Source organism: Ambystoma mexicanum, chromosome 4p (assembly GCF_040938575.1).
Source record: "Ambystoma mexicanum isolate Mex_15411 chromosome 4p, UKY_AmexF1_1, whole genome shotgun sequence".
NCBI lineage: Eukaryota > Metazoa > Chordata > Amphibia > Caudata > Ambystomatidae > Ambystoma > Ambystoma mexicanum.
The window spans coordinates 1,221,587,236-1,221,612,821 of record NC_090927.1 but is presented as its reverse complement, the minus strand read 5'-3'; the positions used below and the strand labels follow the sequence as shown (position 1 = coordinate 1,221,612,821).

Genomic DNA, 25,586 nt, shown 5'->3' with positions numbered 1-25,586 from the left:
TATATTAATATGTGACTAAATGCCCTTGCTGGACAAAAACAATGTTATGTCTAGCTGAATATGAAGTGGCCTACCAAACATGGCCATGTGAACAACAACCCAGAAAATGAGGATAATAAGCAACATAGCAAATATAAAAAGGTCATTCATCTGTCACAATGGATTTTGAATCTTGCAAGAAAGACTAATGAACATGACATCTGTCATTGTGATTTAAAGTGGTGTATGCATGCTCTAAAGGGCACGAACAGTTCAAAATTAGCACACAATGAACGTTTGGTTGTTTCAAAATAAACAAAAAAGCAGAAAAACCTGCGTTTTAGCCTTCATAAGTGAGGCCAAGATCATTTGCATTTTTATTGAAATTTATCAAGCACCTTTGCCAAGACGCTGTACAAATGAAAAAATAGCATTGCAACAAAAATAAACAAAGTAATGAGTCTAATGACAAACAGCTGCAGAAGAGTTAAGAAGTCACGGAATAGAGAAAACGTGCCTTCAGACGAAACAAAGAATGTGAAGAGAGGGGGTAAGCGTGGATGACAGATGGCAGTGCATTCCAGTGCTTGGGGGATAGAAGACCAGGAATGAAAACGCAAAGCACCTTGAGGTCGAGGGGAAGAGAGATGATGAAGACGCTGAGAGCGGAGAGAATGCAAGGGCGAGTAGAGGGCGAAAAAGGAAGCAAGATAGAGAGAGGCCAGCCATGATAACGGCAAAGAACATTAAATGAAAGACGAGAGTTATAGGGGAGAAAAGAGATAGAAATAAGAGACTGGGTAATCGAGGAGCAAGGAGGAAGTGAGAACACGAACTGCAGAGTTGAAAACCGTGCGTAGAAAGGTGAGATGAGAGGAAGGAAGTCCGACAAGCAGAGCAGTAAACAAGACGGGAAAGGATAAAAGTAGTATTCAAAAGTTTAGCTGCATGAAAAGTTAAGGACGAATCTTACAGATATTGAAAGAAGGCAATGACAAGTACGGGTAGTCAAGGAAATATGGGAGGCAAAGTTTAGGGAAGAGTCAAAAATAACACCAAGTTTATGGGCCGAAGAGGAGAAATGAATAAGTGAAGGGAGAAAAGAAGTTGTCTGCAGAGAAGTAAGAGGAAAGACTGAATGATTCAACAATAGAATAAAGAGGAATATTGTAGACAGAAAAAAGAAGGGGCCCGGCCTTGTAGAACACTGGGAGAAGTGTGACAAGCCCAAGATACAGAAAAAAGAGCATTAGAGGGATGGGAACAGAACCAAGCAATAAAATAAGTGGAGAGTTCAAGTGTAGAGAGTGAAGAAAGGAGAGTGGGGTGATCCACCGCCGTCAAAGCTGCATAGAGGTCAATTAGAGCAAGCATTGAAGAGGATTTATTATGACAAGTGTTAGGGAGAATTCTCATAAATGTGCTAATTCCCTTCACCTTAGAGACCCCCAACAAGTTTGCTGGATTTTGAGGACTTGAATTTTTTTACCTGGAAAGAGTGGCAGCCTTTTTTCTCCACTCATGTATTTTGCTGTGTGTTTCACTCTTGTGTTCTTCGATTATGGCGTTTTAGATAACTCCATAGGCATTATCTTTTCATGCATGTTACACCGCACCCTCAGTGCAGTGACACAGGGATGTCTTTTAGACTTCCAAAAGGTTTAAAAATCTTCTCTGGTATAAACTGTTTCCCAGAGAATGTGATGTTAAATTGACTTTACTAGTCTTTTTAAATTCCTAGACCCAGCACATACTATCTTCCTATAGACTGCAGGAGGGGTTACCTAGTATCCTCTGTGTCTAGAAACTCATGTAGCAGTGAAATGCTACCCTTTCCTATCGAAATGGCTGGAGGCAGTGGTTTTACAACGAACTACCATGATCTTTCCCAACCGCGCACACCGGTAGCTAAAAATCGCGGGAGCCATGTTTTCAAGATGGCGCCTTAAGCCCCTTTGTTTAAACAGGTCCCAGTCTTCTTTTTTCGCCTTTTCATTTGGAAAGGTCATTCTAGAGTTTGTCTCTACGCGCCAAACCAGGTTTGGTCCATTTGTTCGTACGCCTTTGGCGGGCTTCAGGACTGAAGACCGCCTCTACCGCCTGAGTGTCTGGGGTGGGCAGGAAGTGAGGGAGGTGCCGAAACTCCCTGTGCTTAGTCTCCTAGGAGACTCAAATGCACTCTGGCGTGATTGGCTGGCTGACTGTCCGGCAAGGACAGCCACCCTGCTGGGTGAGTGACAGCTAGGCTGGAATGAAAGGGAGAAAACTGTTTAAAAGTCTAGTCTCCTGGACTGGAAAGCAGAGTCGACAACTGGAACGAAAGAACCAAAGACGAGTTGGAAGAGGACGCCTGCTGCAACTCCTGGACCCTTGGTTTGCGCGGTGAAGCCCTGCTGCAGGTCCGAATTGCGAAGTTCATCTCGACAGAGAAGCCCCTTCAAGGACGACTTCTCCCTTTGAGTTGGTGGGATCAATCAACTCATAAGCCACCTGGATACCATTCTCTGAGCTGGTTAGGATTAACCAGGGGGAAGGACACCAGCTTGTTTGCTTGACGACAGCTACTAGAACCGAAGATCGTCTATTTTGCCAGCTTGTTTGACCAGTCCCCGTGCAGTGCAGGAGTCCCCCAACGTCCTCCCTCTTGTCAACACGACTGAGGCTCAGGAACAGTGAGATCCGCAGGAACGGTCAGGAACCAATGTCTTCAGCTGCATCTTTTCTTCATATTAAGGTACTGTGCCTACCCGATTGAGAGAACTTGCCTATAGCGGTGAAGGTTTGTGAAACTTTCCCAACTTGCAGGCCTAATCAGCTTGTGACCCAACATATGATTCTTTTCCGTACCAACTACTTCTGAGAACTTTGGCAAAGACTTTACTGTTTATTACAAGAACTGCTCTTTCCTATCCAAGACACTAGTCCATTCACATTGGCCTAGGCCAATTGAACTGAATCGAGTCCTCTAGTGAACTGAAACTATTTGCACTGCCTAACAAAGTATTTGTGGCCTATTCTAATAACTTGTGTCTTTTTACTCCCATTTAAAGTAACTGAATTGCCATTTTGCTCCTATATCAGGGGAGCCTAATTTACTCAGAAATTGGTTTGGTTTGGTATTGAAGTGTATTTGTGTATGATATTAAGTTGCCTCCTTCTAGTCAATGTTTTCTAAATGACTGTAATAAATTAATACGCGTTTGTGTCTACTTGAACCAAACCACTGTGTAAGTATAAGTGTCTACCTGAAGCACTGTAATTGTAAGCCTTTGAGTAACATCCTTTTACTGCTCACATTCCCTCTTGAGATAAGCCTGGCTCCTCAGCTCGCTACCAAAAACTGTAGTACAGACTTACACCTGTAGTCCTATTGTATGTGGTCGTCCCAGAGGGAACTGCATGCAATTCTGCCTAACAACGGGCTGAAAGGAGAGAATTTGTAATATCAAGGGCAGTTTCCGTGGAGTGAACAGGGAAAAAACCGATTTAATTGGTGGAAGGAGAGAGTGAAGGTTAAGGTGTGTTGAAATCTGAAGGTAAACAACCCATTCAAGGAATTTTGAGGGGAAGGGAGATAAAACGATAGCTGGATAAAGTAGACTAAGAGAGGGCTTTTTCATGATGGGAATGATCAGAGCATGTTTAAAGGAGGACATGAAGGAGGCAGAAGACAGCAAGAGACTAATAAGATGTCAGAAATGGAACAATTGAGGGGTAAACAAGGAAGATAGGGGGAGCAGGCAGGGAAGTAGTGGGATGAGCACAGGTAAGAAAAGGAGCTGTGTCCGAATAAGTGACATAGGAAAACAGAAAATGGGAGAGGGGGGGAGCCTGACGAGGAAGAGGCATCTGTATGGATGAGAAGGAAGGTGGACAAGAGACTCGCATAGAGTAGAACCTTTGGAGATTAAAAAAAGTAATTAAAGCCAGAGGAGGATAGCGAAGAAGAAATAGTGTCAATATGAGTTGGGGGTGCAGGGTGTGGGATATACTGACCCAACTCAGCTGTGCTTCCCCACATCACAAAGCTGCATTTCAGCAGAAACAGCAAAATAGCTGTGCTGGCTTCTGTGAGCTCAATGGCCTTAAAACTGTGTTTTGCAGCAACAAAAAGATGGCTGCACCATCTTGCCAAGCACACATTGGGCAGGATGGAACAAGGGGACACAATGAGGGAGCGTGCCATTGTGTTGCAACATATACAAATGGATTAAAGTGAAAAGGCAGCATTGCTTTGCAGCCAGCACAAAATCCCCATTAAAAAGGAAAACTTGTCACCTTTAAAATAATACTGCTGACTCTATTTCACCCTTAACTACTGTTAGTAATTAGGCCCTGCCATGCCCAGTATATCCCATTGTGCTTCAGCAAAACCAAGCAAGATTTCTAATTGACAGGCCCTGTCAAACCATCAACAAAGGAACTTCACTTTTACTCACACAGGAAAACGCGTTCATTTTCTTCACAAAGTATCAAAGATCAGTAGTTCAAAGGAACTCCAGCTATCTGGGCCATGTCAATTTCAATGCATCTGTGCTTCAAACAAAACTCTTGCATACAAACAAGAAAATAACTATGGCTGCAAAACAGTGTGGGAATCTGATGGAGATGCAAAACCGAATTTAAAAAATAATGCCAGCTTGCACCACACGTGTAAAGAAATGGGCTTTGCAAACTAAAGGAGAAACATGCCCGTTTTAAAAAGTACAACTGTTGAATGAAAGCCTGCCATTACCTAGCAATGTGAAGGGGTGTGTTGCTGGTGAAAATGCACACATGGGATATTTTATTCCACAAGCTTGTTTTAATTCAGGAACGAATATAAGAAAGTAAAACTGATAAACTATATTGGCCGGATTTTGCAAGCTCCCAAAAACAGGTTATTCTAGTTCGCAGAGCTAAGGCTTCCCCCAAAAAAAGGGAACCACCATAAACTCTCAGCAGATACTAACACCCAATGATAATTACTAGGTTGGACAGAATCTGGTCTTGGCTGAACCCCCTGACAATGGAACTCCCAGGACAAGAAAGTGTGAAGTGGGGAAGGGGCAATAAACCTTCAATCAAGATGGGAAACCCCCACCTAGCTCTGGAGGAAATGACAGTTGGTGGCAGCTGAAGAGAAAAAGAAATGGTCCAGTGACGGACAAAGGACTGCCATTTGCTTCCAGAGACTATTTTATAAATAAACTTTAAAGACTTTTTATCTCTGCAGCAGGACTTAGTAAACAAATACAAAATGTAACAGTTTAAATATGATTTAATGGGATTCCATTTAAGACATTGTAGAATTCACTGAAACCTTGGGAACAGAAATGGCAAAGATGGGTGATTATACGAAAAGTATCCATGGTATCATTGTGAATTTTAATACTTACCTTTCTTATGATAATCCGTACATGTGTAAAAAGTTACTGACTTTTAGGCTGAATCTTTCATACTCAAAATTACCAAAAAGTATTAGAAGGGTGAAACAATGTCTCACAGAGCTCAGAGTTGGAGTGCAATTAGCTGCATAAAATATGTAACCTGTTTATGTAAGTTGCTAAGAGACTTCAACTGTATTAATTTACCATTTTTGGAAAAATCGGATTTAGCCAAAGTAACTGTGGGAGGTTTTTGAACATTGTAAAACTCACATCATAAATCTGACATGCTATCCTGAAGTTAAAAGTGAGGCGGGGACTCGCACCCCTGACCAATCCTGTCAGTTAGAGGTGTGTTTAGCTAAGCCTGCCCAGCCATATACTTTGATGATGTCACTATGCATTATAAAGAAGAGTCCCTGACAAGACTTCAAGACTCTTACCGATTTTCCTGTGCCGGTGTTCCTGTTCCATTTATCCCACTGAGTCCAGATTCCAACTACAAGGCCTAAGCATTGCTCACCCTCCCAGCAAGGCCTCAATTCTAAAATCCCAAATAACCAAAGGGAGAAAGCTGTGGTATTCTTTGGGAAGCATCCTGATACCACTAATGCTGCCAACTTACTGTATCCAGCGGTACCTGTGCCATCCAGCGACCAGAACTAACATTCAGTGACCCAACCTTGCCCAACTGTCTTTTGCCCAGCTGTCCTTTGCCAGGTGCGCTGCTGTGTGGCGACCAGAACCTGTTGACTGTCTAAAAATCTGAAACTAAAAATGGACTGTAAGTATAATCCCTACCGCATAGAAATCCACAGTCTATCTTGTCTTGCATTTGTCCTTATCCCACACTCTAAAACCTCCTATCCTTATCCTGATAACTTGTTAAAACTTAGAATTATCCGTGCAACCCTGCCCTTGATTCAAGTGCTAGCGTCATCTCTCTTCATTTTTGTCTGGTGTAAACTGTAAGCCCTTAGTGATATTTCGAGTAATCCAACTAATTTCCATATATTCTATTGTTGGGGTTGAGCACTGGGGTGTTAAGGTTGACCTTGCGAATCAACCTTGGTGCTTAATGTGTTCCTCTACAACAATATAGTCTAGATAATTAATTTCAAGTAACATTTGGCATTCTTTCAAAACTGAAGTCTTCAATTTGACCACTTTATTTTTCTTAAACTGAACCCCATTTCAACCTGAAAATCTACCCCCATTCTTTCACTTCTGTAATATCCCTATGATGTACCTCTGTTCCCCAGACTAAAAACCGCATCACGATTTGCAATATTCCACCTGTTTTTTTAAGTAACTGCTTGAGTAAATTTACATGGAAATTGAAAGGAAATGCAACTTTTACACATGTCATTTGGCTGCAATCTGTTTTAAACTTTCCACTCGTTTTTCGAATTGTATGCTCTTGGTAATCCATTGCTTGCGATTGTTAGTATCTTTGCATTGTTGCTTTAGTGAGGAATTGTATTTGTTTCAAGGTTTTTAACACACATTATTTATTTGTCCATTTTCAAGTGTCAATTCATAACATTGCAAGGGGTTTAAAATCCCTCTTATTTGGGGAGGAAAGGTCGGATTTTGATTCTGTGGTTGAGGGAACATTGCAGGGGGAAATCCTAACTTGGGTGCTATCTTTCCTAAATCTAAAAGTGCTCCTATTCCCTGGTGTCTTGTATATGGTCCACTAGAAGGCTAAACCAAGTGCATTGCTTTTATTCTCATTGTAATTATCACCCCATTGGTGATTGCTGCCCCATATAAAAAATTGTATGATTCCTTTTAAATTTTAAAATAAACAAATATATTTCACCAACCAGCCTGGTTCATGGTCCATGGTGACCCGAGGTATACGAAAAGGGGGTGTGATACGAGTTGTGTACCAAATCCAAATTGAATCTGCATAAAATAAGGAGAAAAGCATCTCAGTTGTGCGCTACAACCTAGGCCAAGACCAAGGTGTGTGTGTCGCCTGATTGAAATCCTTAACAAGGGCATCCTGGTTATAACTGATGGTGGAAGAGCGGAGGTAAGAGAAGGAAAAATGTTTTTTAGCAGCAAGAAGAGAGGCATCGTACGATGAATGAAGTACAGAAAGAAAAGAGGTTGGATGAAGATTGTTTTTTTTTCCCCAGGTATGCTCCGTCTTCCTTAAAGCGGAGCAGAGGGAGCGAAGACACAGAGTCAGCCCGGAATCTGCTAAATCATACTTTATAATTGTAAAGTATGAATTAGCACAATAAGGACCAAAAATGTACGAATATTTCAAAAAATAAAAGGCATGTCACATTAGCCAATAAACCCTTTCTTGTAAATAAAATGAGAACATTCTATTTATGCCAATAACTTTGTGCTATAAACAAATATTTCAATAGGATTTGTGCAGTAAAGTAACAGAAATATTGTGTTTTTTTCCAGATAGAAACAATGGTAGAGATGCAAGCAAAAGAAAGGACAAAAAGGTTAGGATTTCCAAACTGAATTAATGAAGACACAGGCAACGCTGACAAATCGGACAAAGAAAAAAAATCAGAAGGTGAAAAATACCAGATTAGATCTTGCAGTGTAGTATATTTCCTCTGAACTGTCCAAAAAATCGTCCCTGTCAAGCTGTTTAGCAGGCAGAAACCCAAGAAACAAACCCATGTTATTTACATTAAGAATGAAATTCACATATACACAACTGAAAATGTTTGCAGGCAGGCTGGTTGAAGCAGAAAAACAGTGATTAATGCAAAGTTAAAAAAAGGAAAGCTGATTCAGAAAAATCCTAAATTTTTAACTTTGAATCCAATACATGCAGTCGCTGCTAAGTTAGTAAAGGCATTTCAAAACATGCATTTATGAAGGTGGCACACGTGTACAAATGTATAGATTGATCATTAATCTTTACACTAGCAAAGTAAACATTCCTCAAAATACAACTCATTATGACATTCCCCAACTGGCAACATTGTGATGATCATAACAGAAGATTTAAAATAACATAACATTGCAGAAAATATAAAAAACTGAAGAAGCTTAAGCAGTTACAGACAATGAAATGTGACACTTGAAGTTCAATCAAATCTTTCTCACCCATCGATACTAGGCACATTTTATTTAAACGAGGTTAGTTATTAAAAATAGCAACAGCAAGAAAAATATTCTATCTGACCTTCCTATAAAACAAAATGACACCTAGCAGGATCTTTTAAGTAAACAAAATTCAGCCAAAAACACATTTCAAATGCATGTGAACTAAACATCTGAAATTATTTCACATTGTGTATTAGTGAAGCATTCCTATGAAAATACATAGCATTTTTCAGTCAAAGAGCTTGTGATCAATCCTTACTGCCAAATGGGTGACATGTAATTTTAATTTACTTACAAGTTCGTGGTGTGGCTCTGTCTCCTTCCTTAAGGGTGGATCAAACTTTACTTGACCAACTAGGGGAATAAGTAAACAAATATGATAGGCATAATCATTTAGTGCAATATTCACCATCTTCAACCATTTATCAATGTCCTTCCACACAAATCTTCAGGACACCGATCTTAAGGGATGGAATGCGAAGTGCTGAAACCTCCAGAAATTATAAGTGTTCAGTTAGAACCAGAAAATTAAGCATCAACAGATATGCCCAATGTAACACAGGTTTCTGTGCTTTTTGTTTATGTTGGTTCTCAATATTAAGAAGTAAAATCTACATAAAACTATGATTGCCAATAAAAAATATTTTTTTTGTTAAACATGTATTGAAATCGAGTAACCGAAAGATGTTCTGAAAAAGTTATGGGGAAATTACATGGAGAGAAACCAAAGATTATAATGATTGAGATAACCACTTGCCTACAAGTGAATGATCAAAACCGATTTCCTCCCCAGAACAGAATGCACTTTTGTCGATAGATTATATCTTGCAGTAGCTAGCAGCAACTTTCCAGCTGCTATAAAACCAGTTGGAAATACAAATACATATATTTGGGATGTTATTTCTAATATTGAAATCAAATAACCAAAACAAAAAGAAGAACCTTGATTTTTGGCTCTTACTGAAATGCCTGGATGCAGTAAATTGTACTTAGACAGTTGAGCATCTGAGCCACTGTGGGTGGAAAATAATTTTGCTTTGTCGAATTACAGATGAAACCGCTACTTAATCTGTTTAAAGAGAATCCAGGACTAAGGGCTATTCACATGTAGGTGCCTCTTTCCTGATGACATTAGAACAATATGAAACCTTTGAGGGGCTATTTAGAGCTATCCAGCCTGCACAATACTTGCATTAAAATGTGCTCTCTATGTAGATTGGATTGCTGAAAGTTCCTATTCCTCTACAGCTACTCTGACATGGTCCTATCTATCAATTTGAGAAATGTGGAAAGGCTAGTGCCACTAATGCAAACACATATCCAAGGGCTGGAGCCTAATCTTTTGTCAAGAAAAACCTGGGAGAGGCCAGTGAAGCCCTTCTACATGACAAACAGCGGGAGCTGCATGGATGATTACGTGTTAAAGTGTCCATCTCCCAAAGTCGCAGCCTGACACAACAGAAGACTTTCATTCTAGAATGTATATGACCCCCCAAAACCTATTTTGTTTTTGGATTGTAGAGAACCACATATAGTCTTGAGGTCAATTTAAAGTGCTTCTCAGACTTGTGGACGGAGTCATGGTGATGGTCCAGGCCCATGCAGTTTGCTGCGATTATCTGAACTACACACGGGTTACAGCATCTGTTGTTTGAAGAAGAGCGGGTGAGTGTCCGCTTGGTGGTTTATATGGCAGCATATTTCAAGATGAATGACCAGCACATGAGCTGTGCCTAACATGCGGCTTTAGTAAGTGGCCAAATTGAGCGTGACCTTGGAGTGGAATGCACTTGACAAGCTATGAATTAAATGCTGTTCCAATGATTTGATGGTGCGTAAAGTAAAGATGTAGCAAGGCCCTTAGTACAGCCGACAGAATCCAAGAGTACTGGAAAGAGTTCTGCTTCTAAATGCTGGTATATGCAGATAAAACATCACATATGGATGCTCGCGTGGGATGATTTCTTTCGCAATTATTACTTCTCAATTTCTTCTTTCTTTATTTTTTGGTTATTTTATACATTTGTAATTTATTTTGAATAGCGCCTTTTTATTTACATGCCACTTATTTTTCATTTCTACAGCATTTGTGAAACATGTTTTATTTGTTAGAATAGTCTGGATTTTTCCTTTTTTCCAAGCCATTTTTTTCATCAGTCTTTAGAAATTCACTCATGATTTAGCAAAGGGACTTTTTTAAATATAGATGTTTTGCAAGTAAAACATATTTTAGAAGCAAAATCTTTCATTGGCATAATTATTAGAAAGTAGAATATAGAACATATATTGAGGAAATAAATGTACACAACTGAATAAAAACCATTACATCGTTTCATTGATAGTTTGTTAGCAAAATTGATTTTTTTCTTGCTTTGTGATACGGTCTGACAAAAACACTTTTGATCTGAGCTACATATATGCTCATCTATGTGTACTAATGGAGAACACTTGTCTAGTTCCTGCTGTAATCCTCTACTAAACGTAAGTCAACATGATGCAAAGAAGGCTAATAATTAACTTTCCCATTGGAACATTTTGTTTTCACCTGCTCAACGAAATATTTTTAAAAACCAATTTTCCTGATTTTTGTACTCCCATACGAGGATTTACATAATCAAGATAAAAAATAACTATTTCACATTCATGACTGCTGGCTAAAATCTTAATTGTACTGCTCTGATAAAATCACTACCATTGTGCATGGTGATGAAATTCATTTTTTGTGGTTTAAAACTGGAATAAAAGGCAGGTGGGTGTGAAAACATTTGAAAGCATTTCGTACATTCTGCTCCGTTTTCACCTTGAAACAGCAAATAAGGTAGTCACTTAATAGTATTTGAATGAAAATATGATCACAGTCCTTTTCTGTTCACAGAGATCTGCATCATCCTTTGCAGTAACGTTGTGTGCTCTCTAAACAGAACACCTTTCATCTTCCCCCACCAATACTTATCTGAACAAGCTCATCAACCTCATTTTTATCTTATTGCTTGGCTCCTTTCCTTGTCAGGCAAGTGAATACAAATTACAATGAGATAGGCCAGAAGCAACAAAGGCATAAAAACAATGGTAAGTTTCCAACTCATTACCATGAAGCATAGGCGACAGCTGAAAGGAGGACTTAAGATTCGACAGGCCACCAGGAATCCTCTTAACTGAGCATTTTGCTCCTTATGTGATGGGCAACAGTGCACTAGGTGACAGCAGGCTGTCGGATCCCCGTAGACCAGTCGCAAACAGGAAGCTTCTCAAACATACACCCACAGCACGAGGAGCTGGAGTGTGCGAAAGAAGAGCACAGGGTTGAATCACTAAAGCTGTACTAAAAGGTAAGTCGGTGACATGAACCTGCCATCGGCATCTAAAATTTAAGTGTCCGACAAGATTAAATAAAGGCTTAGCAAGCAACCGCTTTGATAAGTTTGTTTGTAACCTTAAAAATCAGGTCTGAAAAAAGGGAGCACCTTCTCTTTATCGATTTTATTTGGGAAAATAATGAGATTGTTCAAGATCTGATTTCAAAACTAGCCGAGGGCCTAAACAGAGGAGAGGAAATAAGGATTTAGGATTCTCAGTATTCTTTTGGTGCCATTTTGGAATCACTAAACAGACTACAGAATCCTTAACGTATCTTGTCCTATTAGTATTTACTAGTCTCCCATGTCCTTGCTGCACATCTTTTTCACTTCCTTTAATTCAACTGGATGGGCAAACGCAGTCTTACAATATTCAGAGGATAGAAGCTTTGGGCTAGTCCCCTATTGAAAAAATACAAAGTGCCTCCCTCTAAACAATGGTTTCATTTCCCCCATTTAAGTATACATCCAGGTGTCTATTTCATTGGAATATAATTGCTTGCACTGTGTTGCTCTGGGAGGCTTGGATTAAGCACCATTCAAAAACAATGGTGGCGTTCAACAGGGAGCACCTAAAAGAGCGTAGGAATCAAGACACTAATCCTATGGACCCAGAAAACAAGCTTTGATCTTCCTAATTATTTTTTCCAATTTATTCGAGCGGTTTGCATATCAAAGTGTGACAGTGGACTTTCACTTTAATAAAAACTAAGAGCATACCCCACAGACGTGACTGTAATTGGTTTAATAATATATGTTTAATAATATTCAGTGAAAATACATTGTTAAAAGGACGTTCTGGTTAAATTGTGCCAATAAAAACCTGTGAAATTCAGTGAAAAAACGTTAAAGGAACATTATGGGTGCATGGCAAAATCTAAAAACCAAAGAAATTCACCAGTTCTGGTAAGCTGTGCAACCATAACTCCTGCCACTGCCACGCAGTGCTAAGACTAACAACCAAAAGAAAGATGACATCACAAATGGCATACATTTTCACTGAATTTCACATGTTTTTATTGGAGCAACTTAACCATAACGTCCCTTTACCAATAAGTTTTCACTGACTGTCAATGGTTTTTATAACTGGAAATGTTTTATGACATTCCATCACTGTATAGTTATTAATAATTCCTCTTTTAACATTATTTTCAATACAAATTAGCTTTATTCCAACATAAAGCCATTAAAGTAAACAAAAATACTCCAATAGTATTAAAAGAATGTTGGCAATATAAAACGTAATCAAAACAATTAAAGATACATAGCATTATTCCCATGACAACATAAAAAATAAGTTCCTTGTTAAAAACATTATCTTGGCGTACTTGTCACTTTATATAGTGGCCAATCAGATACATTCGATATATTCACAGTACAAACAGGCAAAAATAGGTCCAGCGGAGCAAAGTGTACATACCATTTCAATGTTAAAAAACTCAGGAATGGGAGAGGAAAAAGTTCTCGCAACCCATTCCATCAGTAATGTTTTAACAGTTAACAACATTACTAACACTAATGGGGGAGAAGACTTGCAACCCATCTTTTTGGGCAAAAATGTATTCAACTGGTGGAGTTAATGACTGCAGTAAATCGGTATTACCTTTAGAGAGGCATTGCGTTAGTAGCCACACTCGATGAATAAACTTACCTGTTGACATCACCTGGTTTACTATTGATTTTAGGAAAGTCAAGGCTAGAACTGTTGTTTGAATGCCCTCCATTCTCAGAATAGGTTTTGAGTAAGCAGCTCAATGTTCTCAGATTTGGGCAAAAAAAGAAAAAAGGATTCAATGTTTCTGGTGACGGGCTACATAATGGACAGGCATCTGTATTCCCATTGCCCCAGTTTTTACTGAATGAAAAGTGCCCATCCTGAAATCCATGTAGAGGCTGCAGGCGTATGGTGGAACTATAAAATCTAGATATGTCTCATAGCCAGACTGAAGGTTAATTGCAAGGAAGGCTTCACCTAATTTAAATTTTTGACAATTAGCCACCATACATTCCCTAAGAGTTTTCACAGCCTTTAACTCTTCTAATGGCAGCCTTATCTATGCTCACAAGTTTATGCCAAAGGGAAATCTCATCAAGAAGGGACTTCTTTTTAGATGCATGACCAGGGTTGTTGCTCGGTCTGGAAAAGACCCGGGGCTATGCTGATGTCGACACTTTCGGGACTGGGGGGCTAGCTAGCCTTTTGGTTGTAGCTCCTGAGATTCTATCCGGGGCTACCACCAAAAGACCAGGGGCTATAGCCCCCTTAGTCCCCCCCTAGCAACACCTCTGTGCTTGACCCACAGGAGCCCCCCCCCTTTGTGATCCAATCAGGTACGCCAATTCCTTACAATATACCCCAAGTTCTGGTGTAGACCATAACCGCAACCAATAGAGAACCAGATTAAAGGTGAGTTCAAAGCTTATGGGGCACACATCCAGCGCCATATGGACTAATCCATTTGGGGTTCCCCTGGACAACATAACCATCCCCTTTAAAATATATTTTTCCCTTTTTGCACATCAGACAGGTTCAGGTTTTCCCAGATTTCAGGCCTGTTACAGGCTGAAGAGAACTGTTGCTTTTTATACAGGTCTTTAGAGACAGCGCCTCTACCATGACGAATAAAAGGCTCTGCACACTGCCACTGCGCTTTTCAAGACATGCACGTGCCTTAGTTATCTGGGTAGTCCAAGACTCATTTTGATGGAACCAGACACCCAAATAATCGTAGTACTCAACTTGTTCTAAATCATGGCCCTCAAGGTTGATAATCTTACCTGTTCTGCAAATTTTTGCTTGAACACTAGCACCTTCATCTTGTCAGTGTCCAATGTCAACTTTAGTTACTTGAACTTCTTTAAGAATGAATCCAGGGTCCCTTTTAGCCCTTGGGGCGATGTGGTGGGGAGCACAGCATCCTCAACAAAGAAAAGGGCCAATTATCTCTTAAACCCCAGTTTTGGCGGGTCTCGACACTCTTCAAGCAGAGCACCAATCACTTCTTCAATATAAATGCAGAATAAAGGGGCAAGGACGCACTCTTGCATCACGCCCCTAGTAACCTGTATTTGTGATGATTTACCCCCACCAGCCCATAGCGGACCACTGCCTTATTAGCATATAACAGTTGGACCAACAACAATAGACCACTTGGCATTTTTCTTTTGGCAAGACTTTGCCACTGGGTGCTCCTAGGGACACCATCAAAGGCAGTTTTAAAGGTCTACGAATACGGCGTAGAGTTTGGTTCTTTTCAGTATCGTCTATTTCTGAACCAAAACAAAGAGCTAAAAGCATTGATCAATGCTTTCCCTGCCTTTCTGGAACCCTGCTTGTATGGTGTGGACAATTTCCGGTTTATCCACCGACTCTTGGATATGTTTTAAGAGGACTTTGGCAAAAATCGTTACGGTGCTATCGAACAAAAATTAGGCGATAATTGCCCAGAAGATTTCTCTTGCCCTTTTTAAATATCGTTACTATTAGAGCCCTACGGCACGATTCCAGGATAAAACCTGTATTCATGAAGGCTGAAATAGCTTCTATAAAAGGGCGGTCATATTGCCAGTTCGTCATTGAACATGTCAGCTGGAATTCTGTCAGGTCCTGGTGGCTTGCCCCCTCTCTGTGACCTTCTAGCCATGGCCATATTATCAGCATGCCACCGCCCGACAGTGCTTCGTGATTTGGACCTATCGGATGGGGCTCAGCTAAGCCCCCTCCATAAAGATTAGAAAAGTTCTCAACCCGCCCATCTGGGATTAAATATCAATATATGAAAGGACTAGAACACTCCTTTAACAAAAATGTTTTGCTGCACATACTGTTGCGTGTCATTTTCAACAGCGCATGCTGGGGATGAAACTCATGGTTGAATTTCCTAGGGCACGAGGCTCTACCATGAGCCCGACCCTACCAAAAAACACTCATTCACTGGATCTACCCTGCATCCTGATCCAGTGTCTACTATCCACCCATAATGTGACCAATGGCCAGTGTTCATGGCTTGTAGCCATGGCCAGTTTCCATAATCTGTGGGCATTAGCTTGAGCCATGTTGCAGACCCCACTAAACAAATCAGAATAGACAGTGGTCCTTGCGGGGGGCCAGGCCTACTGCCTAGGCATCAAAGGTATAGCAATATTGTTTGAACCTCCATTTTGACACTTGAAAATATAAAACCCAGGACAGATTTGCAAAAGCATGCTTTCCAGTCCTTGACGATGCTCCTGGTTCAAATTTGCTGCAAAGTCAGGCAGAATTTCAGGCTGTAGCTGCGAGCATTATGTATTTCCCATTCAAGCTGACCCTGATTTTGAAAAAGTTGGGACTCCTGCTACAATGTTGCCCCCCCTTTAACAAAACCAACCAAACATTGGACAAACATTCAAAGTTGTGTCTATAAAATGTTAATAAAAAGAAATTTCAACAAAAAGTGTCTAATCTTTTTGCAACTTGTATGCAGATTCGCCAAACTGACCCAAAGTTATAAGTCGTCCAAACATTTTGGGACACCCTTCCAATGTTGCCCCGTTATGGAGAAACAGAACCAAACTTTGCAAAAACAATCAAAGTTGGGTCTATATTTTTTTGCAAAATTTCGTGCAGTTACGCTGTACAGCACAAAAGTTATAAACCGACTAAATTTCCCCGGTCATTATGGAACTCCCAAACAGGATTACAGGGAATCTAGTTAAGGAGGAAATGGGTGGGGTCAATGATAAGTCTGTGGGAGGAATACCATATCCTTCTGAAAGAATATTAACGTAGGTACAGAACTTGTTATTCTAATGGGAAAGCCCAGCTGAGACCCCGCCGTCCAGCACTTAACCTCATTCCCCTTGGAACACATCAGACGCTTAGATAGCTGGCTCCACTTATTAACCATTGAAATACTAGCGGTGAAAGGCGGGTGGCACATATGGAGGAAAGGGGACTATGGACTAGGAGTACTCTAGTCACTATGGTGAGTAACTTTAATTACTCATACGTCCGGTACCCTTTCCACCATCCTTGTGGGCGATTCCACCGAACAAGAGCATAGGGTAGAGCTGTGATAACCTGCCTCATATCTAGGACGAAGCAAAAAGGTTCTTCAGAACCGCCTGACCAAACTCTGCATCAAGCCTGGTTCAGTGAGCAGTGCTTACAGAAGGCCGACAGAGTGGCCCGAGTAGGTACCTTGCTGATGACATCCCAAGAAGCAGGTCTCTGAAATGAGACGGCTGTGACTTGGCTCTGACCGCATGGGCATAAATTCCCTCAGGAACAAGTGTTCCCATGGCCGTGTACGACTGGACCATCCAACGGGCGATGGAACCCATGGCAGCATGAGAGCCGTGGGAGGAGCAGCCAAAAGTCACAAACAAACCCTCAGCGTTCCTTAAAGATTTTGTCCGAGAGAGATAAAACTGGAGAACCCTCTTCCGTTCCAAGGAATGCAGGGCCCGGACTGTGGGTTCGGGAAGAACAGCGGCAGGCAGAACTCCTGTTTCAAATTAAATTTAGAGACCACTTTGGGCAAGAAGTGTGGGTGAGTGCACAAGATAACCTTGTCGATGTGAAACATGGCGAAGGGCTTGCATGAGGACAACGCATACAGCTCACTAACCCTGCATGCAGAGGTGAGAGCCACCAGTAAAACAGTCTTTAGTGTCACCAAGCGGATATCCACAGAGGCCATCAGCTGCAAAGCTGCCAGAACCACACTGAGGTCCCAGACCGGGTGTGGCCTGTGCACTGGCAGAAAAAGCCTAGGCAACCCCTTTAGGGGGGCCTTAACCACAAGGTTGGCTGCAGAAAACCCATGCTCAAGGGAGTTCTTAGAAGTCCCAATGGGCGTCAAATAAGTGCAGGAAGTATCCACCTGAACTCAAGAACAAGCCAGGTGTGCAGAAAAAGCAAGTACATCATCCAGAGGACAAGTGACAGGGTCCAGACCCTTGTCACGAGCCCAATGGCAGAACCTAGTCCATTTACACTTATACTGGGACTGAGTTGAAGGCCTCCTGGCCTGCTGAATGATGTCCGTGTTGTCATCCGAAAATGTAGCATGTTGAAGCCACAGCTGGTCAGCAACCATGCCGCCAGTGCCAGCTTGGCCAGGTCAGGATGCTCCAACGCCTTGTCCTGCTGCATCTGGAATCATCTGCTGGAGATCGGAAGGTGGACGGGAGGGACCCTAGGAGCACAAATGCAGATCGAAAAACCAGGGTCTCAAAGGCCAGTCGGGGGCAATCAGGATGAAGCTACAACCCTTTGAAGCCCGGAACTTGCTGAGAGTCCGTTGGAGCATAGAGGTGGGCGGGAATGCATAACACCTGCGGTCGTGCCAACAGATCTGGAAGGTATCGCCCAGAGACCCCCACGACCCCATCCAGCTCATGAAGAAAACTGGGGGCACTTGGAATTCATAGGGTATGTGAACAAATCAAGGTCTGCAAACCCCCAACACTGGAACAGGGGTAACAAGAAGTCGGTGCACAACTCCCAATCGTAGGTGTTGAACCCCAAGCAGCTCAGCTAGTCCGCTTCTGCACTCCTGTCCCCCGGGAGGTGGACTGCTGAAATCCAAACCCCCCTCTGTCAGGGCCCATGCCCAGATCGAAACCACTTGTATGCAGAGCAGGGAGGGGTGGGGGTTGCTGGAGGTAGAACAGATGCCGCCCTGATTTTTCAGGTAAAACATGTTATTTATTGTTTGCTTGTCAGGTGCTTATACAGCAAGTAAATACTGTTCCAAAGCGCCCACAGAGCAGCAAGGGGACATGGGAATGAGACATCAAATACATAAAAATATTAAATACAGTGGAGGGGAGAGAGAAAAAAAAGACAAGGACAAACCTATTACGCCTTGCGAGTATTCAGAACGCGCAAGTGCAGAAGGGAGGGGGAAGTGGGGTAGGTCCTGGGGTGCCCGTGCTTGTGGGTGAGCAACAGATCAAGTGCAGGTATGCTAAGTGCTAGCCTGCAGGACAGACGGGGGGTGTGCTGAGGCAAGTGCTGAGGAGAGACAGAAGCTGGGGACGATGCAGTGTGGGAGGTCAGGGCCCAGAGGATGCACAAGGGCCAGGAACACCAATCAAAGCAACTGTGAAGTTAAAGAAGAGAAGGGGGCAGGAGGTAAAGAGGAACGTCTTGAGGAGCTTCTGGAATTTAAGAAGTCCTGCTCAAGATGCAGAGGGAAGGGGAGGCTGTTCCATAGAAGAAAGCCATATGAGGAAAGCGAATGGCCTCCTGCCCTCTGTTTAGCGAAACTCTTTACACACAGAGTTGGCGCCAGAGGAAAGCAGAGGTCTAGAGGGAGAATATTTAGTAAGAGAGTTTCAGATAGTGTTGTCCGTGGCCCCAGACAGCCTTGTGGATGATACAGGGGAATTTGAATTTAATCCATGAAGCAACCGGGAGCCAGTGAAGACTTTTTAGGGCAGGAGAGATGCAGCCTAAGGGCTTGGGGCCAAGGATAAGTCTTGCTGCCCTATTCTGGATTAGCTGGAGGGGTTGCCGAGTGGAAGAAGGTATATTCAGGAGGAGGCAATTGCAATAGTCAAGACTAGAGAAAACCAGGGCTCGGGTAACATTGAGTTTCTGGGGGAAGGTGAGAAAAAGTAGAATTCCTTTGAGAAGGAAGAGCTAAAAATGGAACTTCTTGGCAATTTCCTGAGTGTGAGGGAGGAAGGAGAGCGAGGCGTCAAAGATTACTACAAGGTTTCTGGCTTCAGAAGAAGGACCAAGGGGAGAGCCCCTGGAGGGAAGGCCAGAGTGAGGGGAGGAAGGTGGGAGCAGGGGTCCCAATGGGAATGATCTCAGTTTTAGTTTTGCTGGCATTGAGGCAGAGATCAATAGAAGTGCACCAGGCCTGGATGGCAGATATGCAGCCAGAGACGATGGAAGGTGCACGAGGTCAGCAGGAAGTTTGAAAAAGAGTTGTGTCTCAGCTGCATAACACTGGACATTGAGGGAGATGAGGAGTGTTAGGGAGAAGTCTCATAAATGGCTGATTTCCCTTACCTAAAGATTCCCCCAGCAGCTTTGCTGGATTTCTAGGGTTTATTTTTTTCCACCTGGTAAGAGCGTTGAGTCTTTTTCCCACTCTTACATGTGTTTTGCTGTGTGTATTTTCACTGTTTCACCTGCTCCATGTGCCCCACTTTTTATGTGTGTTACACATCACCTTCAGTGATGTGACACAGGGTTGTCTTTGAGACTTCCTTGTGACTCCATTTTTCTGGGGCCGACTACTGTCCCCCCAGAAACAGGTAAAGTTGCCATTAACTTTATATACTTTATTTTGGTTCCGGCTGGGTTTATTCACCATTTTTTTTTTGTTAAAGTCTTTCTCATGTTATTCTCTGCGCGCCAAACCGGGGATGATTCCTTTGTTCACTGTCTTTTCGCGGGCTTCTGCACAGAAGCCCTCCTTGAGGCGCCTGATAATCTAGGTAGGCAGGATGTGAGGGGGGGATCTTCGGACCCCTGCCATGGGTTGCCTTAGTAACCCAAGTCACACTCTTGTCTGATTGGCTAAGGGGACAGGCCAGCCACACTGCTGTGTGATTGACAGCCAGGCTGTATGAATGGGGGAAACCTGCATAAAAAGCAGGTCTCAGACTGGAAGAGCAGAGTCGCCACTGGAACGAAAGAACCAATGAGGAACTGGAAGAAGAGGACCCCCTACAACAACTGAACTGCCCGGTGAAGCCCTGCTGCAGGTCCGAATCCCCAAATCCGACAACAGAGAAGATCCTCCAGGAAACTTCTTCCCTTGAGCTGGTGGGGCCAACCAGTTCGCCCAAACTACAAACAAGGAACCCTCCTCTGGTCGAATTCGCTGTACAGAGCTACTGTGGGCCGGATAGCCAGGAAAGTCGGACCCTGCTTGGGTTTTAAGGAGCGCACCTTTTATTCGTTGTTTTGCTCTGCTGCTGGTTTCTTCCCTGGGTGCCGCAGGTCCCTCCAGTCTTCCTACTTCGTGTCAGTCCGACAGTCGCTTTAGGAACCATGAGCCTGCAGGAACCACCAAGAACATCCGCCTCAGCTACAGCTCACTCTCCGTTTTAAGGTACTGTGCAATCCTTTTCTATCTGATTTTAACCTTGAAGTCTCTCTTGTTCAGTTGCCCTGCTTACTTACCTGTTGGTTTTGCCTAATTTCTACTAACTTTGTCTTACCCTCCCTTTTAAATTGCTGGAGTGCCATTTTGCTCCCACTTCATTTTGTGAGCTTAACTTGTCTGGAATTTAAGGGAAGTGGTGTGGTGTATTTATGATTGTGATTTTTGACTTGCTTAGAATAGTGAAATGTTATACAACTGTTGAGTAAGTAAATAAATATATATTCTTTTACTTAGAAACCTTGAGTCAGTGTTTGTCTGAATCATAGTAATTGCTGTCCTTCGTGTAACTATTTGTACTGCTCACTTACTCTCGAGATAAGTCTGGCTGCTCCACTACTGCTACCACTATAACTGTGTAGTACAGGCTTGTACCAAAGGTGAAATTGTACTGTCACTTGTAGTCTTAATTGTGTGTATTGTTCCCAAAGGGTACTGCATATAATTCTGCCTGACAAGGAGCGCCAGCTGAGTAAGCTAGATGTTAAAGATCCAGGGTGAGAGGATAGCGCCCTGGGGGACGCCACATGTGGTGAAGGGAGGAGAGGAGAAGGTGCCCAGGATGACTTGGGAGGAGTGGTCAGTTAGGAAGGAGGTCAGCCAGTCCAATGTCCGTTCCTAGATACCAAGGGTGTCATGGAGCCTTTGTACGAGGATGGAGAGGTTGACCGTGTAAAAAGGCAGAGGCGAGATCAAGTAGGATGAGGACAGCAGGGGAGTCCAATTATGCGAGCAGCTCTTCAAGGGTGTTCAGAAGAGCAGTTTCCATGTCTCTGGATGCTCGGAATCCATATTGATCGTTGTGGAGACCACCAACAAGTTCAGTGTGAGTTAAGTTGGGGCAAGGCCAACTTCTCCAGTAGTTTCCCCAGGAATGGGGTGATGGAGACAGGGCGGTAGTTGGCTAGACAGGCAGGGTCTGCTGATGGTTTTTTAAGGAGAGGCCACAAGGGAGTGCTTGGGGGGAGGGTGGGGAGAATCAGTGGTAAAAGTGGTTGCAGATGTCAGTAAGTGCGAAGGCAAGAGAGACAATGTTGTCTGATGGTTCTGGATGAGCTGTTTGGAAGAGACCTTCATGGAGCGGACAACCCTGGCGACTTCTTCAGGTGTGAACTGAGAACGAAGGAGGAAAAGGAGGAAGGAATAGGGTGAGGGGCCAAGGGAGGGGGGGACGAGTTGGAAGGGTCAGTGACAAGGCTGCTCAGGACATCCTGAGTTTGGGTGACAAAGTGAATGGCTAGTGCGTTACAGAGGGCTTGGGAAGGAAGAGAAGACTGCAGAAGGGTTGGCTAGTTCCCTGCAGATTTTGAAAAGTTCAGCCGTGTTAGATGCACCAGATACCAGTGCCCGAATGTGGGCCCTTTTTTTGGCACAGATGGAGTCTGTATTGGCTTTGGTGCAGACGGCAGGCCAGTTTGTCAGTTGGTGAGCCTGAGGTTTGCCACTTCCGTCCGCCGCTCTGCACTTTTGTTTCAAGGATGCAAGATGGGAGTCATACCAGGTGTTACGCTTCGAGACAGGCTTCAGGCGGATGCTCATAACTGGGGCAATAATGTCAAAGAGTGTTGGTGATGGACAGGTGGAAGGTGCTGAGGGCAGTGGTATAGTCAGAGTTAGGGGAGGCAAAGGGGAATAAAAGGTGGAATTGAAGGCAGCAGCAGACTCTCGTTTCATCTGGCAGATGTTCGTGAATGAGGTTGGCAGGGCTTTAGGTGGTGTGGTCAGCGGGCTAAAGGGACCCATGTGGGAGGAGAAAAGAGTGGTCTGACCAAGAGAAAGGGGTGACCATAGGAGATGAGAGAGGGAGGTCAGAGTGGATGAGGGTGTCCAGAGTGTGTCCAGCAGAGTGGGTTGGACCAGAAGGGAGAATGGAGAGGGATAGAGAGGTGCAGAAGTCAATGAAGAGTGCATGCAGTGTCAGGATAGTCCAATTGGATGTTGAAATCCTCCAAAATGAGCAGAATGGAAGAGAATGAGAGTGAGGAAAATAAACCAGCCCATTCAGAGAGGAACAGGGAGGTTGCGCCTGGAGGCCGGTAAATGGTAGCAAATGGTCAGGGTGGAGGAGGGAGAGATGACAAACTTGCATACCAGGCTCTCAAAGGAATAGTGGAGCTGGGTGGGTAAGATGGAAGAAGGCACCCACTCAGGGAAGATTAAGGAAACCCCCACCGCCAGCACAGTGAAGTCGCGGCTTGGTAATGATCTTGAAGCCGTCATTGTAGTATAATTGTCTGTCCTGCCCAGAACAGAACTATCTCTGATGTGGGGAAAAATACCTTGAAGGTGAGGCCCAGTGCCCTGAGCTTAAGCAGATTGATATGCAGGAGGGCTTCCATCCTGGACCATGCTCCATGGTTCACATAGCCCTCCAGAGTAGCCTCCCAGCCCAAAAGGAGTTGTCCGTCGTTACCACCGGGGTAGACAGAGGTCAGGTGAAGGGGCCTCCCACTGAGACATTGTCTTCCATCAGCCACCAGCCACGATCGGGCAGTAGGAGCGGAGGTATTGGGACCCTGTCCGACTGAAACCCTGTCTCCTGATCCCAAATGGCTGCCAGGTGGAGCTGGAGGTGCTTCATCTTGAGGCGAGCGTGCTGTACAGTGAGCACACAGGAGGCCATCGGGACCAGAATGTGCCGGAACCACCATACTGAGCTGGTCGAGTTGGTCAGAAAGTGTCCCATCGCCTTGTGGAGGGACAGAAGCATCTCGGGCATAGGGAACACCCACTGACGGTCAGTGCTCCAATGCACCTCTAGGAAGACCAGTTCCTGAGGTGGGCACAACTGTGACTTCCTCAGGTTGAGGGAGAGCTCCAGTTGATGGAGGATATGTGCCAATCTCTGGCAGGAGTGCACAAGCACTTCTGGTGACCTTGCCCTTACCAGCCAGTCGTCCAAATAAGGGTACAGATGATGGCCCTCGAAGCAAAAAAAAAAGGCCTGCCACTGCATATATCAACTTCATGAGGTCACGAGAGTACTGAAAGTGGTAGGACATACTGGTTAACTACAGAAACGATGCGGTTGTTAGATGGGTACATGCAGGTACGCATCCTTGAGGTCCAGGGAACACATACAGTCCCCTGCACATAGAGAATCAGCTATGTGTGTGGGAGTAAATATCTTTAAGCATTCCAACGGTAAAGACAGATTTTGAAATGACGGGTCCAGGACAATCCTCAGGTCAGCCTTGTTGTTCTTGGGTGCCGCAAAAAAAAACGAATCGCAGAATAGTGCCTGGAGCCCCAGTCCACAAGAGGAACCGGTTCTGTCGCCTACATCTCCAAGAGCGACAGGACCTCCCGTAAAAAAGAGCCAGGGACCTGATCTGACGAAGAGGAGGAGAGATGGTAGAGGCAAAAGAAGACAAAGACTGAAGATCGTAGATAGGATCTATGGGTTGGTGAAAAGAGGCTTCCAGGAGTCCTGGAACAGAGCCAAATGCCCCCCCCAGAAGTGGGCTGTGTTCCCCCACCTGGGCATCAATGTTTCTTAGCTTTGGAGGCGGGGCACAGGGGGGGTGGAAAAACCCATGCAATGTCCTCTGCTGCTTCCACCTATTGTCGCTGGGTGACTTGTCGGGCCTCTGTGTACTGTGGTCCCAGAACCCCCTGAAGCCAGAGAAAGCTTGGTGCTGAGACTGATGGAAGGATTTCTGTCCAGGTTTTGTCAGGATGGCCAAGGACTTGGCAGTTTGAGTGGAGGTTTTCTTCTGTGTCAACTCATCGGTTGATGAAAGGTCTACACCCTTGAAGGGCAGATCCAGGATCTGTGCCTGCACATCAGATGAAAACTTAGTGGCGTGCATCCACACCGTCCTTCTCATCTCAACACCAAGGCACAGCCCTCTGCTGGCTGTGTCGATGTGGGAGACTGAAGACTCCATGAGGTCCTACGCAATGGCCCGGACAGCTGCCAGAACGGCATTGAAGGACGCTTGCCTGTCCGAAGGGAGGATGGGAAGAAATTCCCAAAGCTCCAGCCAAAGCTTGTGGTTAGCCACAGCAAAGATAGAGTCTGTGTTGGCTTGCCGCAGATGCAGTCCCGAGACGGAATTACATCGCTTTCCCAAAGACTTGAGGACTTTGTCCTCCTTGGAAAGACAGCTGGAGTTGGCTCCCGTGGAGGAAGACGATGTTTTAGAATACAATGAGGTCCCAACCACGACTGACTAATGAGGCGGCGGGTGGGTGGCCAAGAGGATTGCTTCCCCGTCCGTCAGTCTGAACCTGCTGTCCAATTTTTTGTTCATCTGAGCGTTGGTCCTGGGCTTCTCTGACATTTTGCCCCACCTGCAGAACATCCTTCTGGAAAGGGATGCCAGACCGTATCATGGTGCGCTTCCTGCAAGGCCTCCGCTAGACCTCCCTACTCCTGTGGGGCTTCCTCAGGCAGAGGGACCCCAGAACTTCACCAGGCCCTGAAGGCAGTCATGAAAGGCCCCAACGAATTCCGAGGGTTCATAGTCTGGGGCGTCGTCATAGTTGTCATGGGGGGCGCATGTAGTCAGGACGTGACTGTGTGAAGCTCCCACTGTGATACTGACTGACCCTTGCAGCGACTTTCTTTTAATGCTTATACCTGCTGCAAAACTGCATCCCTGTGTAGGGGAAACTAACACTGAGCCCACCAGCCTTCACCCTACACGAATCAGATACGAATTTGTGCAGAAAAGGAA

The 25,586-nt window shown here is 43.9% G+C and overlaps 1 protein-coding gene across 4 annotated transcripts in view; it reads right to left on the bottom strand.

Moving 5' to 3' along the window:
* Window positions 1–25,586, bottom strand: part of MAP4K3 (mitogen-activated protein kinase kinase kinase kinase 3) — a 2,398,077-nt gene that overhangs the window by 1,254,419 nt on the left and 1,118,072 nt on the right. For 2 of the 4 annotated variants that reach the window (XM_069606874.1, XM_069606875.1), the window contains exons 14-15: window positions 8,731–8,789; window positions 7,905–7,967 (exon numbers count right to left, since the gene is read on the bottom strand). In XM_069606874.1, coding sequence (XP_069462975.1) covers window positions 7,905–7,967; window positions 8,731–8,789 — 122 coding nt within the window. The remainder of the gene's footprint in view (window positions 1–7,904; window positions 7,968–8,730; window positions 8,790–25,586) is intronic. The other 2 variants (XM_069606876.1, XM_069606877.1) reach the window with 1 other exon arrangement.